Source organism: Callorhinchus milii, unplaced genomic scaffold (genome assembly GCF_018977255.1).
Source record: "Callorhinchus milii isolate IMCB2004 unplaced genomic scaffold, IMCB_Cmil_1.0 Scaffold4, whole genome shotgun sequence".
Classification (NCBI taxonomy): domain Eukaryota; kingdom Metazoa; phylum Chordata; class Chondrichthyes; order Chimaeriformes; family Callorhinchidae; genus Callorhinchus; species Callorhinchus milii.
In genome coordinates this window covers 20797867-20813655 of record NW_024704745.1, presented here as the reverse complement: position 1 = coordinate 20813655, position 15789 = coordinate 20797867, and the positions used below count along the sequence as shown (strand labels likewise).

Sequence of the window (15789 nt, the reverse complement as noted above, 5' to 3'; positions counted from 1 at the left end):
TAAGAAAAATACTGGTTAATTACATGCCAGGTAGCTAATCTATTCAACTAAAACTTAAAGCAAACCACAATTCTGCACTTCATATAATGACAATGATAATCCTTATATTTGATATAGTGCCTTTCAGGGCAGGAGGACATCTCAAATTGCTTCACAGGATCTACGGTAAAGTGGAATGACTCTCTTTGTGGGTAATGGGATAACCTGAACAACAACTTGCATTTATATCAACTTGCTCCCTCCTTGCCTGTCTTCAGATCATAACTGAAGATCTTCTTCTTTGACCGAGCCTACAGTCACCTCTCACTCTTTCCCTGGCTCGGCGTCAAGTTCCGCCACTGTTAAGCACTCTGAGATGCTAACCTCATGGCAGGCACTACATAAATGCAAGTTGTTGTTGTTCATAATAATAATAATCCTGGCATTTGGCATCGCTCCTTTCACATCAGGAGAGCACCCCAAAATGTGTCCCACCAACAGCCATGAACTGAATGACCAATTTCTATTTGAGGGTTTGTTGGCCAGGATACCAGGAGAAACTCCCTTTTTCGTTTCGAATTGTGCCATGGGATCTTTTACATCCATCTGAACAGTTAGACAGGACCGTGGTTTAACCAAAGAATGGCATCTCCGACAATGCAACATGTTCCCACCCCTGCTTGGAGCATCAGTTTGGACTATTGTATTGTAATTTTGTATAAGGGTACATTAGGATCCACTTGCATTCAGAGGTCTACTGAACAGCTATAGCTCTTCTCAAGTTACAATCTTGAGACAGTAGGATGATGTTTAGGAAATTCACTGAGTGTTGGTTCTGCATTAGATACACTATTCCTTACATGCTGAAGTAGGGTTCCAAAGCAGATACTTATCCAGTTCTTTTAGGAGGAATTCATTGAAACAGCATAATTTGCTTTGTTGAGAGTCTGTTCCACATATCCTCTAATCTCTAGGTATGCTCAAGGCTTTTTCATTTTAAACCGATGCCTTATATGGTGTAAGCCAAATAATCTGCTTTTCATCAACCTTGTCCAGAGGAATGTTCAGGTATGGGGGAAAAAAAATCTATTGAATTCCATCTGCCTGATCCTAAAGAACAAAAATCATACACTCTCCATCTGTCAAATGTTTAATTTCTTTCACCAAATAGCTATCTAATTCCATCTTTAATTCATTTACTCAACTTATCTCCACTGGCTTCCTCTGGAGTTTTCTAATATGACGCTAGTTACAGTTATGAAATGCCTTTCACATTGAGAGAATATCTCAAAACATTACATACAACTGTCACTGTCGGGGTGGGGGTGGGGGAGAGATGACTGAAAGTGCAGTCGAAGAGCTAAGCCTCAAGGCGGTATTTAAAAGTGGGTATGGAAGTTATTCATGAAGTTGAAAGCTCACCCACCATTGGTGGGCAGATTGATCATACGGTGGGGGGAGGGGGCATGAGACAGGATGGCATTCGACATATGTGGACAATTTCCAATACAACTGAATCAAAGCTGTCTGTCACTTTCCATTGGTGGTAGTTAGTCACAGGCCTCCTAGGCACAGGGGAAGAAATGTTGGGGCATCGAGAGGGTAACATACCCATAAAGTAAAAGAGGAAGCAAGTGTAGAAGAGTCATTTTGATACGCAGTCTTCAACAGTTTACATACTGAAATTATAGCACCGGAGAGAGGTTCTGATGTAAATTTGCAACATGATATGAATAAAACTTTCATGTCTCTTCTTCCAAATACAATATAAGATTGTAAGTCTGGAGGCTTTCATTTCAAAGTCTTAGAATTCCTAACACTGAATGAGGCTCTAGTTTAAACCTCAGTCTCCATGAATATATTTTTCTCAATCTTTCCATAAGGGTATATCAATAAAACAGTTGTTGGAACCTCGCTGGCTATCACACTGTATTAGTCAGGAACTAAATTTCAGATTTCTCCAAAGCAACGGTTGTGGCATGTTTGAATAATTCTTCCATTCTCTCTTCACTTGTGCTTTCATGTTGATAGCTCTGTTCCTTCAGTTTACATGGTGGAGACAGCCCGCTGTGTGCACTGCCTGAGGTTGAGTTTAAATTTACGAAGTAGACACTGGCTGGGTGCAAGGGTCAATGTAGCTTTGGAAGGTACTGAATTTAACCCCTAACTACTGCCCACATCATTTTCTTTTAAAAATAATCAGTGCTGCCGCTTTCCTCTGTAACTTGACAGGATGGATGTTAATTCTCAATTTGTCTTCAAGAGCCAATCTTTCAGAAAAGGCTGAATTTTTCTCCCTCAGAAATTAGCTTTTGAATTCATATTAATCCTGACATGCAACAGTACAAACTATACATTTGTTCTGAACTTGGATGGTTTCCAAGTTCAGAACAGGAGTTAGAGGTAGAAGCACAAGAATATAAGGTTTCTAAATGTAAAAGGTCCTAATTTTTCTTTTTGATAAACCCTGCATGCAAGTTATCCATTAAAAAGTCTTAAATGCTAATGGAATAGCAGCACTGTTCAGTGAGAAAATATGTACTTTTAGGTATTATGATTTCTATGAGTAACAAGGCAGGACTTTCACTTCCATCATTAAACCAACTAGTAATAGCTTCCCTACAATTTTCACACCAATATAAAGATGGCATGCTCAAATCATAGCAATTCAAAAATTACCTGACTTTGTTTTATGCTTCCTTTTAACTCCAAGATGACATAGACAATAGAAATTGCATGTCTGTTTTAAACCTCAAGTGTTCAAAGTTGCTTCAGATGCTGAAACAACAACAACAAAAGCACAATTGTATATTTTATGTTGGGAGATGTCCCAAGGAACTGGACAGTCAATGTTTCGGACCCAAGCTGGGGGTCGAGAATGGGGACTGTGGAGGGCAGGGGGGAAAGCAGGGTGATCGAAAGCACAGTCAAAGAGGAGGGTCTTGAGATGAGTCTTGAAAGAGGCAAGGGAGGGTCGAGGTGGAGGTACTACGGGATGGAGTTCCAGAGGGTGGGGCAGAATGGCAGAAGGCCCCCTGCCAATGGTGGGGCCGGCGAGGCAGGGGACGTGAGCGGAGGGAGTTAGGAGGTTGCAGATGTCAGGGGAAGCAAGGCCATGGAGGGCTTTGAAGGTGAGGACCAGGATTTTGAACTATATCCTCTGTGTGATGGGAAGCCAGTGGAGTCGGGTGAGGATGGGGGTGATAGGGTCACGGAGCCTAATGCCGGAGAGGACATGGGCTGTAGAGTTCTGGATGATCTGCAGTCTATGGCGGGAGGAGTTGGGGAGCCGTTTAAATAAATGGCTTTCAAATTAAGGCTAAATTTAAGATTTTTTCGCACAATTCTACAATGATCTTGAATTTTAAACGGCAAGATAGTCTAAGCCGCGAATACCAAGTGGAATTTCAAGCCAAAGATTTCCTCGTGGTTCCCTTAAGGTGAGTTCTGAATTAGGCAAATCCAAATGAATGAGGTTATCAAGAAAAACCTAAATGCCTTCCCACGAGTTGAGAAGGAAAATGGTACCTGGAAGCACTTTGGTAACCAGTATTGGTCAATGTGGTGGACAGGCATCAGGAATAAGTTGCTCATCAGGGGCAAATAATCCATTCAGCATTATGTGTAGTACCTTTGGTGACTTTAATGAGAAATTCCAATGGTGGCTGACACTACCAAACGTGTTGCATGTAATGTTGAACGGAATTTTTAACCCATTGATGTCTCAGGGCAGGAAACAATGAAAGAATGATGAGAAGAGAATGGGGCAAAGAATATAAAGCAAATAGATGTATTTAAATGGTTTTGTTAAAGAAAATATTTTGTTTTAGGTTGTTGAGCTTGGTAAGGTTAATGATACAGTAACAAAGCTGCTCCCAACATTTACATAACCTTATTGTTGTAATATTAGTTTAGGTTTTGGCCTCACAGTGAAAACTGTGGGAAGAAAACTGGCAACTTTAGGAAGCGGACCCTTCAGTGTTTTCAGTTAATTGTCATGAAAACAAACAAAGAGAATCCTGTCTCAGAAATTGCTTTTAAGAAAATGATGGCTGGTGATTACATGTTTGCATTTGGCTCCCCACACACAGTAGAAATCATTGGAAGTGTTTCAAAGCAGGAGAATCTTTATTTATGAAGCAAATCTTTCCACACAGCCTCAGGAATGAATTATTGCTGTATGCATTTAACAAAACTGTGCCTCTGCACAGCAGCTCCTGGGCCAGTGCACTCACCACATTTGCAATGTGTCAGTGACCAGATTTCATTCATGGTGGCCCTGGAACAGATGGATTTAGTGTGTGATGGCACCTTTTGTGTGTCGGGTGATGGGGGAAAACAGAGATTGTGCTAATAATTGGGATTGCTTTGTGCGCAGAGCATAGCAATTAACACAGCTTGACCAGGAGCCTACAATGGAAACAATCAACTGCTGTCACATCCATAGAAGGTGCAGTATAGTATAGGGCACTTCAGTCAGACCCACTGTACAGACTTGCTTTGTTGTATTGTGGCCAAATCATGAATGTATAAATGACCACTATTTCAAGAGCTAAGATTTCTAACGCTGGAATTTCCTAGGTAGTAATTGCATCTCTAACAACTCGCATAATTATATTTTGGAGACCAATATGCGAGATTTTAAATAGGATTCCTTATTAAGCAATTCAGTTAGAAATCCTGCTGACCCGTGGGAACTCCGCTCCAGAAGCAGATTGTGTTGGGAGTGGATTTCCCACGGCCTGGTATGACGTATTCGCAGTTATCAGCACTCGCCATTTGTGGGATTCGGATTCCTTATTTAAGGAATCCCTTTAAGAAATATTACATTTTAAACCTACACTTATTTTACCAAAAGACATCAATCCATCAATCCATATAATAACCGTAGAGAAGAGGCTCTATCAGTACCAGTCTGACATGGCTGTGCTTTCTCTCCCATGTCCTACCTGATCGGCTTTATTTCTTTACAAAGTGCGATACAGGGACATAAGTGATGGACTTACTACCTTGCTACATCCTTTGTACAATACGTTAGCCTCCACAAGAGTAAATACCTACAGTTGGCAGACTGAAGGAACAAAGTACCGTAACCTTTGGATTTTCCATCTTAATATAAAGACGGAGGGGAGGGCTGTATTATATTGGTCTCAGTTTTCACAATGAAGAAGAGAGGATCTTTAAAACTAATCTCAGCAGGAATAGGATATCTTCCCCTTTCTTCTCCCTCCCTTCCGCCTAACCCCATACACATGCAGATTGTACATCTGTACACTGTCTGTATTTGTACATAACACAGACAGTGTGAAATGATATATTCACCCACACACACAGAAAATATTAACACCTCTGCCTTATCACCCTTGGTTTTCAAATTCAGTATTGCTGCTTTGAACTATACTTTAAGACAGCACAATTCTTACTTTGAAGGCAGTTAGTTGACTTTCATGAAGTAGCAATTAGAGTCTCAATTGAGGTGCATTGTAGGAGACACATTTCATGCAACAACAAAGTAGAATCTTTCAAAAGAGAGACTTAAAATGATTCTTAGGTAACAACTGTCTGAGAGTTCAATTGAAGAAAGCGGAAATGAAAGATGGCACTTGTATTTTCACAGAAAATTGTACACAAGGGACTATCTATAATTATCACAACACTTCCCTCAAGAAGTTAATGCTCCAATGTACAGTTTATACATACATTATGCAAGCAATCTCTTACAAATTACATTTGGGTGAGAGGAGAATGCTTAAAAGTGCTTTTTTCCTCTTGCGAAAAAGCTGTAGACATGGACAATCCGGAGACAACATTAAATTTTTCAAGATTGCTGTTAGTCTGATTGAAAATATTTTAATAATGAGTTCAGTTTCCTTACATAGTTCAGCTTCCCTCATCCTCAATACAGGTCTCTGCAAATTATACATTTATTTCTTATTACTTTCTAGGAAATAAAACTATGGGTTATTTGCGTTCCTGGTAACAGAAGAATAACCCTTGCATTTGATATAGTGCCTTATCACATCATTGAGACGTCTCAAAGCCAAATAACTGTAAATTGGTATGACTGTATGTATTTTGTAGGTGATTGTGGCAGCCAATTTGCACACAGCAATGTTCCACAATCAGCCATGGAATGAGTGACCAATTTTATTTGGGGGTTTGTTGGCCAGGATCCTGGGAGAAACTCTCTTCTCTTTTCAAAAAGGGCCCAGGGATCTTTTAATGACCACATCGAAAGCAGAAAATAATTCACTGTTATCAAAATCTAAAATCTAATGCTGTAAGCATTACAAAAATGAATGAGTTCTCCCCAAAAATTAACACCTCTATAGTAACACAATGACATTTTTAAAATATCAGTAATACTTCATGCAGAAAAAGTAAGAATAATCCACTTTATTGGCCTCCACATTCTCATTAATGTCACACAGATTACAGAAGATCTATTCAAAATTGAATACTGGCAATGGGAACTGAGAACAAAATATTAATTATTTCTAATGCACTGGAAGAGTCCAATGGTAAAGCAAGTTATTTTGAGTTTCTTCAATGGTTCATTTCCTTAACAGATTTTCTGGTGTGACATTGAGCCACGCATGCTTGAAAAGCTCTGTTTGACAATCATACAATAGAAATGTTCAAATGCAATTCGATGAAACTTGTACATAATAGGATCTCAAATATGATTTGTATTAATACAGCACGGAACAGATTTAAGTTGGCAAATATTCCATTGTGCCCTACTTTTATCTATCTTTAAATCCCACCCGAAGATTGATCTCTTTGACTGCTCATGTGGTGACTTAACCCTGCCACTGTGCAGCACTCCGAAATGTTATCGTTGTGAAGGGCACTATATAAATACAAGCTGCTGCTGTTGTTGTGAGATTTACAAAATGACCAATCACATAACCCACAGCGATAAAGTATAAGACCCCATTTTAAACTCATAAGAAAGAAAGGCTTAAAAGCCAAGAAACAGAATCTCAGAGATCAGGCAGTTCAGCAGCTGCAGTTTTATTTTCAAGATTATATTATGTTGGTGAGTGCTATAATGCAGCCATTTGCGCTGCCAATGATCACTTAAGTGATACATGCAATAATCTTTGTGCATTAGTAACATTTTGCAACTTGCTATTCATTCCTGAAGGGTCACAGATTTTAAGACATCGGTAAGAATATATAGCTGGAATCATCTCTTGAGACCTAAACCATCATAAAGCTTAACAAAACTAGTAAATTTGCCAAAGGGCAATATGTTCACAAAAAAGATCTATATCTGAGACGATGTAATCTTGGTATCTGAGTTCCACCAACGAAAAACCCAAAGAAATGCCGTAAATAAGATAAAAAATTAAATACTGTTCCTTACATTTGGTCAAAGCAAGTTTTAGTTACCTTTTCTATTAACTCATCCATATCTGGTTGGCTCCAGAACCAATTCTATCTTTATGTAGCGGTCTTGATAGAAAAAGGTATTTAGTGGAAAAACTGCAGTTGTGATTCTTGTGACATAGGCCACGTAACGCATGACATACACCAGAGGGAAACTTGGTGAAAAATAACTCCAGGTCCTGACATGGGGATTACATAACCTCCTTCTTCAGGCTCAGCACTTTTTGTGGCCATCTTTCAGCATTTATTTTTCAGTTACGCTCTGCTTCATTCTCTGGGTCTGGTATAATTTTAAGCTGAATTTTACATTTGAACTTGAATCTTGCAGTGCTTTTTAGAAAATGCCAAACTGAGGTAAACTTGAGGCTTTTTTTTAGTAATTTTGAGTTTTTCAAATCGAGGGAGTTCAATGTTAGGGAGTGGAGTTTTCTGTCACTTTTGCTCAAATAGATTAGATTCAAAGTTGCTCATTGTTTTAAGAATGGTTTTGCAAATGTCTGAGTGAAGCATATGGACAGTCAGGGTATAGGTATGCAGAAACAAATCATCTGCAATTTGTATCTTTCTTTATTCTGTAAAACTGTAAATGACTCACTTGAAAGAGCAACAGAAACAGGGAAAGACAGCCAGAAACATAAATAACGATAGGGAGATGCAGACAGATAGACAGAATCAGAGGCAGATGCAAGGAGGCAAACACATACAGTGAAAGAGAAGCAGTATGAGCAAGAGCAGAGAGAAAATGATCAAGAGAGAGAAAGAGTGAAAATGTGGTGGTTCTCATCACATTAACGATTTGTTTAAAGTAGCATAAAATCTTTGAAATCCTTAACTAATCAAAATTAATTTAAATACCCATAGCATAGATGTATTTAAGGGGAAGCTAGATAGGTACATCAGGGAGAAAAGAATATAAAGTTATGCTTGAAGGCTTAGCTGAAGAAGGGCAGGAGGAGGCTCATGTGGAGCATAAACACCAGCATAGACCAGTTGGGTCAAATGGCCTGTTTCTGTGCTGTATATTCTAATATATTCTAATAGTACAAAAGTACAAACAAAATGAATTTTGATTGTGAGCCATTTGTATGTTTTCTTCAGCACTGTAAGCAGAATGTATCCAATGGAAACAATATAAGCTAGGTATAGAAACCAAACACCAAACAACTGCAATACACAAACAAGAAACAATAACAAAACGACTGGTTTTGTATTTCTGGAGCTGGAGATTTGTGAATATGTAGATCACTAGGAAAATGAAAATGCTAAATCTTGAACAGTGTCCATCAGCCTGTATTTTTTCCAGTTTCTTACTGCCAGTTTCTCTTGCTGGCTTTACTTTCCAATTTCTCTTTTTTTTTTAAACCTCCTCCCTTCTTGTTCTGTATCTCTCTCAATACCTCCAGCATGGTAGGTCTCTTGTTATGATCTAAGAAATCATATTCTGGTCTGGTCATATTTTGTCTGTTGCACCTGACAGAATATGAAGCTTGAAGATGTATTAACGTTAGGGCTGGAGATGTTGTGCTGGGGTCATTCTGCAGTTAATCTGCCATCAACTTACAATGTGCCACCTTCAAATCAATCCTTGTAGGAGACCGAGCCCTGAGGTGGTCTTACTTTAGGCAGGGAGTGATTCAGATGGCAGAAATTCGTTGTCGTGCTGTCAGCTGGGAGACAGAAGGTAAGATTCTCTCTGACCTCCCAATTGATGCAAATATGTGAAATGGTTTTGAAGCTTTGGTGCTTAAGATAAGAAGGCCGTTACCTAGCTCTATCTCTGTGTATTGCAACCTTTCAAGTGGTGGCAGGCTTATTGGCATAACAGTGATAGTTGCAAACTCCACTAAAATACAGTGCAGCTAAAAGTACTATTCAATCCATCACCTTCCCAACATTACTGCAAAGCTCAGTAGAAGGCTTTGGCTGCCCATCATCCCATGTGTTGTCATAGCAATTGTAATGAGCGTAACCCTGGATTGACCTCAGAATATCTCTTTGCTTGGTGACCTATATTTAAACGTAATGGTGCAAATATGCTGCTTTCGTCTTTGTTCCCATGTACATGGAGCAGCCTCACTGCTGTGTGGATGTGTGTGTGTCAGTTCAGACACATCAGTGCTATCGTTGAACTTCATAGTTCAAGTTCATACCAACCTACTTGATTTTCCCTATTGTAAGTGCTCAGCACCAAAATGAGAGCACTGAACAGCTCTAGGAATTTCACCTTATAGTGCAAGCTCAATTGTACAAACAACCCAAGATTCACTGCAGTGACAAATACAATTCCGGTTTGTTATAGTAACATAATTACACAATGTGTAGACTGTGCCCTGACAGGATAGCTTACTCTCTTCACAAAGTGTTTTAAGGAATGGAAGGGGAAAGAAGAGCCGTGTGTCACACACAGAAGTACAGCGAGTTTTAACTCAATTGTTGTCACTGTAATATATATATCCCCCACCAGCCAAACAGGTGCTTCTCAACAGTTCCCTAATCCCTTCACAAAATGGAGTTTAACTTCGACTGAGAACTAAAAATATAATCCCATTATAAAGACTTACAAAAAAATTTTCAAGTTAGACCCTAATGTCCCTTTAAGGGCAAAAAAAATTTAAAGTCAACGTATATAAGAAATTGCAAATGCAGCATTACTCCCACTCTTTTATTTTAAGGTCCTCAGTTTCATAACATGATTTTGTGTTGGAATAATATTAGAAGTATCATAGTGTAAATTGATATTGGAGGATTGCTGGATCCCACTGTTTTGAGGATGTGATATTTGGACCCTATGGTTTCTCACAGCACCAGTGGTTGTACAGTCGATGAACCCATGGTCAGTGTGAGTTTTAAATATCACAACAGACGGTGTGTGTCGTGAAATATCTGTAATCCACTGGTACAAAGAAAGCAGCAAGAGCTATCGCACAAAACTGAGATCCAATCGCACAGTACAAATTCTGATCACTGAACAAGCTACTGTTATAAACATCTTCAGCAACAGTAGAGAAACACACGCACAACAGAATGAGTTCAGAAGAATTCACTGAGGTGCGATTGATTCTCTGATCGTTGGTAAATTTCCTGCCTTAGCTGCGCAACCTAGCAATGGGATTTTCTCAACCGATGTCCAACACTGGACAATAGACTGTACTTGCTTATTGAGGTCAGTAAATTTATGAGTGATCAAGAAGTTTCCCATCAAGGTGGGTAAGATTCCTTCCCTCTCATTAATTTATGGAAGTACTGTAATAACTGGGTTCATAATCCAAACACACAGAGTATAATCTCTGCCAGGGCAAGGATTCTACAATTGTACTGGGTGTTCCTGGGCTGGGTAGCTGATCAGTAAGTATGTGGGCTCCTGGTCGTAGTCTGGGCCGATAGAAACGTGCGGCCACACTTTTTCCGTGGAATCTGCTACAAGTGCCCTCCTCCACTAGAAACACGCTACAAATAATCCCTGTACACAGTATGCTAGGCCCCGGGACTCTCATGCTCTTAGTTCGACGCAGCTACTGCGGGCTGAGCGACTCCGGTCGCACATGCACGGCGAGTGTTGGGATCACGGAACGGTGCAAGCAGGAAATCAGCTTCACCCGGGTCTCGCAGCCTAAACTGAGCTCCTGCGACGAATTCTTGGTTGGTGCTGTACTATTCAAATTCAATTGTTTTAGTATTTTAAACATAATTACATGTTCAGGAAATATATACCTATAGTATTGATTCAGGTCATTCCACAAAATGCGTCTCTCAACAGCGCCAATCAACCCTCCGGAATTTTCCGCAAAACTTACCAAATCTCTCCGCAATTTCTCGCAAATGCGCCAAACACCCCACAATTTCTGGCAAATATTTCTGCAATTTTCTATTGGCCCAGGTCAGATCCAATGACCCATCCTGGAAAGTACTTCTCCGCTCAGGTCCAGTGAGAACAGGGTTAGGCTTGGCTGTAGTTCCACAGTCAAACAGCCTGCCGGCATGTACTGTCTGGACTCACTGTCTGGACTCGCACATGAAGGAAGAATGATCATTTGAAAGAGGCACCAGATAGCCACTGGTGCCTGTGAAACCGCTTACCCAAGCGAGTCAGTCTCAGGAGAGGAGGCAGAGGGCGAAATAAAAATTATAAAGAAAGAAGAAAAAAATTGTTTTCTCCCTCATTTTTTTAATGATGTTATATTGACCCCGATACTGCCCCAACACAGCTGCGTGGTGGTATCTGTTATCTTCAGTACACCAAGCTTGTGCTATCATTACACATGCATCAAATTATAACCCCCACACACGGAAATCAAATGTGTATCATACAATCCAGAATGCTGCCGTCTAAATTTTAAAAGAGCAGAGCTTTTATTAAGACTGTTGGTAAAAACTGGGGGAAAAGACAATGCCTGATAGTTACAGCAATGCACTCATTCTCTCTGACCACTGTTGCACTGAACATTTTGCAGGCTGCAGACTGCAGGCTTCTCCCAGCCGATTTTACTGATTCAAAAGATCCCCGGCCTGAACAGATCACAGGCATCTTCATAAACTGCCTAATAGTAGACAATCTTTTAGGATCCACTATATCATACAGACATTGTATATGTATGCTACATAAGCTATATACAGGTTATGTTCTCTGTTGTTTTAAAGTGGTAAAGACACCAAACTACAGTTAAAGGGGTGACACTAGGCTGCCAAGCAAAGAAAGGATTGCCTTATGGTATTATAAAGTGTGGCAGTGTTTTGTATTAAGATGTTTCTTGTGCTCTGGGACGCTAACCCGCGTGAGGGGTTCTATATAAATGCAAGTTGTTGTTGGTTTTATTTGGGCATTTCCTATTTTCATATTTTCTGTGGATTTGTTTTCATAAAAATTAGTTGATGAAAAAAAAACAGAAATGAGATCAAACAAAGTGAAAAGATAGAGGTGATTATATAAAAATATTATCCCTGAGAAATCACAGATTTACAATACGTATAATATTCACTCCCTTCTCCCAAAGAATATATTTGTACCATAACCAGTCATGCAACAGTGCTTTTTAAAAAAAGGATAATAATTCCCAGCCTGTATGTGCAATATGCAATATCTTGGTATAAAACTTGGAATTTCAGTAAAAAAAATACTGGCTATTATTTTAATCTGTGATGAATAATTAGACTAAGTGAACGGAATCACTTCATCAAGCGGCACTTGAAAAAAAAAACTCCAATCATGACACTGTGACTAGATGTGTTTTTTTCCATTAAAACAGGTTCCTATGTTAAACATAATCCAAATCACTTTGAATATCCTTTTCCACTTGAACTCAACTTTGATGTGGAAAATTGTGTTGGCCTTAACGCAGCAATTATTTGCTCCAGTTTGTAAGGACTTACGGACCCGTACACTCGCTCGTGTGCACATGCACACACACACACGCACACATACAGTGAAAATATCATAAAAGCCTACCTTTATTTTTTCAAAGCGATCACCTAATGCTGCCACTTGGTGGTCCCGATGCCGCCCCACCAACTTGCACAGGGCACAGATTAACTGCTCGTCTGTAACACAGTACATATTCACTTTCTCATTCTCGTGCTCCAGACACATCAAGCCCCGGAGGTGCGAGTCCGGGATGGGCTCGATCAGCCGATGCCCGGTGAACGGCTTCTTGTTGGGATGCGTTGCTTTAAGACACTCGTCACAGTACGAGACTTCACAAGTCACACAAGTCTTCACAGCTTCCCGCGGTGGATCCTGCTCGCAAAACTGACACTGGACCTTCTCAGTTGACGTCATGGTGTTACTGTCAAAGGCCCGTTCTCTGCGACTTTCACTCGGAGAATTTGGTCCACTTACTGAAGCCTTCTGAAACCTATCAATAATGTTCTGTAGAGTGACGTTGCGTTTCAGCCCTTCTAGACCACGATGGTTGAGGGTGATGACATACCTACACGTCGGACACTGGAAGGCTGTGATTGATTCTACGGACTCATTAGATGCACAGTGGGAAACCAGGATTCGGTGTGCACAGCTGAAACAGAGGCTGTGTGCGCAAGGCAGAAGCAGTGGGTCTTCGAACAGCTCCAGACAGATAGGGCAGGTCAGTTCCGACTCCAGTGTTTCCATCTTCAGGCAAAGAAATCCTGTGTCGTCAGCAAAATCCAGGGAAGCTGATCAGCTATCTGGAAAGACAACATAACATTCGATTAGACGACAGGGGGCTCATCTAAGGGAGGTTGCCGACTTACACTTAACAGCGATTCTTTACAGTTGGCAATTTCCAGTTCACATACACTCCAGGACCATCAAAAATACTTTAAATTAAATACAGCTTAAATTAAGTCTCGGTGCTGGAACCCCATCACTACAAAAAACAGATTTTTGATCAAGTTGAGAATCAAAATGTTAAGATATATTTGCGGGCTAATTGGAAGATATAATCTGCAGCGTCCAAGTCGGCTGCACAGTTCCCCTGCCTTTGCTCATGTTAAGGGCCATCATCTGCCGCGAACCGACAGGTCAGTGAAGCAGAAGCAAAAGCCATGCTCACAAACTGTTACACTTCTCCGCTCTGTGATGTAGTAGGGCCTTGTTACCCATCACTGGAGGCAGCTTTGGAGGCACAGCTGCACACCCGATGCTCTGTGAGAGCCCCTTCAGCTGCAGGAACCCCTGACTTTCCCAAATGGTCATTAGTGAGACGTTTACAGTCATTAACAAGCCCAGTGAATGAAGGTCTCTTACAACTCAATCGCTCTGACCAGACATTAATTTACAGTGGAGTGCTTTGGTGTCATGAGCACTGCCACCAAGACTTTTATCGAGGGAAATTTGAAACTGCAAAGAGCCACCATTTTCACGTACAAATATGGTATGTAATAATAGTAATCCTTGCATTTGGTATAGTGCCTTATCACGACTCACTTGGGACTAAAATGTGACATTCGCTGCCAGGGTTCACTAAACAAGACTCAAAGTTGCAAGTCGTAACTGCTGATAATAGGAAGTGTGTTACTCTGACTCGTTGAAGCTCCAGAGTTACATTGCCTCAGAGTGAGGTTACACTGGGGTGGGGGGGAAAGGAAGAGGTGATCATAAGAACGGTTAAAGAGGAAGGGAAAGAGGGAACAAGGCAGAGGGATTGAGGGAGAGATTTCAAAGGTTTCAGGGCTTAGTGGCTGAAAGCACAACATGGGCCACAAACTTCCCTACTAATCATTACCAGGTAAAATGTACTAACTTGAAGTCAGATTTTAAATATGCCTGGAAATGGGCTTTACACTCTTTCTATGCAACCTTGCATGGTTTACTTTGAACCATGACTACATTAAGTAAATGCCATGATTTAATCAACTCAATGTGGATTTCCACATAAGCTACTAACTTTTATCTGCCTCATGTCACAGCTAAGCAGGCCTGGAGCATATCACCTGCCTGCTCATTTAACCAAGGGCGGCATGTGTAACTTCACATGGCAATTAACCAGTGGAAAATTTAGAAGAAGCTCTAAGAGAACATGTGATCCCAATTTTCCACGCGTAACACATCTTTTCTCTGTCGGTGTAATGGTTCTCCTCACATGTTATGCACTTAGCTTTGCACTCATTTTCTAAAATAATAATAATCCTTGCATTTGATATAGCGCCTTATCATGTGGTTGATACAATACAAAATTACATTGGTAAAGCACCTTTCACGTCAGGAGGACGTCCCATATACATCTCAAAGTGCTTCATAGAATATACTGAAACGTTAATTGACTGTTTATTTTGTTCTGTGGAACACTGCAGCCAATTGCGCACAGCAGTGTCCCACAAACATTCGTGGATTGAGTGAACAAATTTTTTTTTAAGTTTGAAGCAATTATTACCCTCAGAAAAGCGATCTGCCAATCAACCAGGTTCCTACTTACTGCTAGTAAACAACAAACGTGTGGTGTAAGGAACCTTGCCTGATGTTTCGCCTTGCCCGGGAATCAAACCCGGGTCCTCTCGCTTGTGAAGCGAGTGCTCTAACCAATTTGTTGCAGAACTCCAAACAGTTTACTTTATTTGACAAATTTACATGTGTTTATAAATGGTCCCATTAAGAACATATATAGTATATAATTAAATTCAATTTCTTACGTTTTATATAGAGCTTTTCACATCACAAAAATGTCTCAAAGAGCTTCACAGGATATACTGTAAAACTGTCATAATGGGGTATTTTTTGGGGGAATTCTATTGTAATGCAGAAAGCAAACAAACTATTGCAATACACTATGATACAGTGTGTATTGTTATCAAGATTATCCATACATTTCCAATTCAGGGGATTATCAAGAAAGCTGACAAAATCCTTTCTGAAGAGATTTATTTTCAGATTTCATATTAAGAAATGGATGGCATTTCACTGCACTTTGCATAGATTAAAATCTAACTGTTGTATACTCAGAT

The 15789-nt window shown here is 40.1% G+C and overlaps 1 protein-coding gene across 2 annotated transcripts in view; it reads right to left on the bottom strand.

Moving 5' to 3' along the window:
- Positions 1–15789, bottom strand: part of LOC103177517 (E3 ubiquitin-protein ligase Midline-1) — a 211048-nt gene that overhangs the window by 65876 nt on the left and 129383 nt on the right. For both annotated transcript variants that reach the window (XM_007891718.2, XM_007891717.2), the window contains exon 2: positions 12818–13533. In XM_007891718.2, the coding sequence (XP_007889909.1) occupies positions 12818–13477 (660 nt within the window). In that variant the 5' untranslated portion in view covers positions 13478–13533. The remainder of the gene's footprint in view (positions 1–12817; positions 13534–15789) is intronic.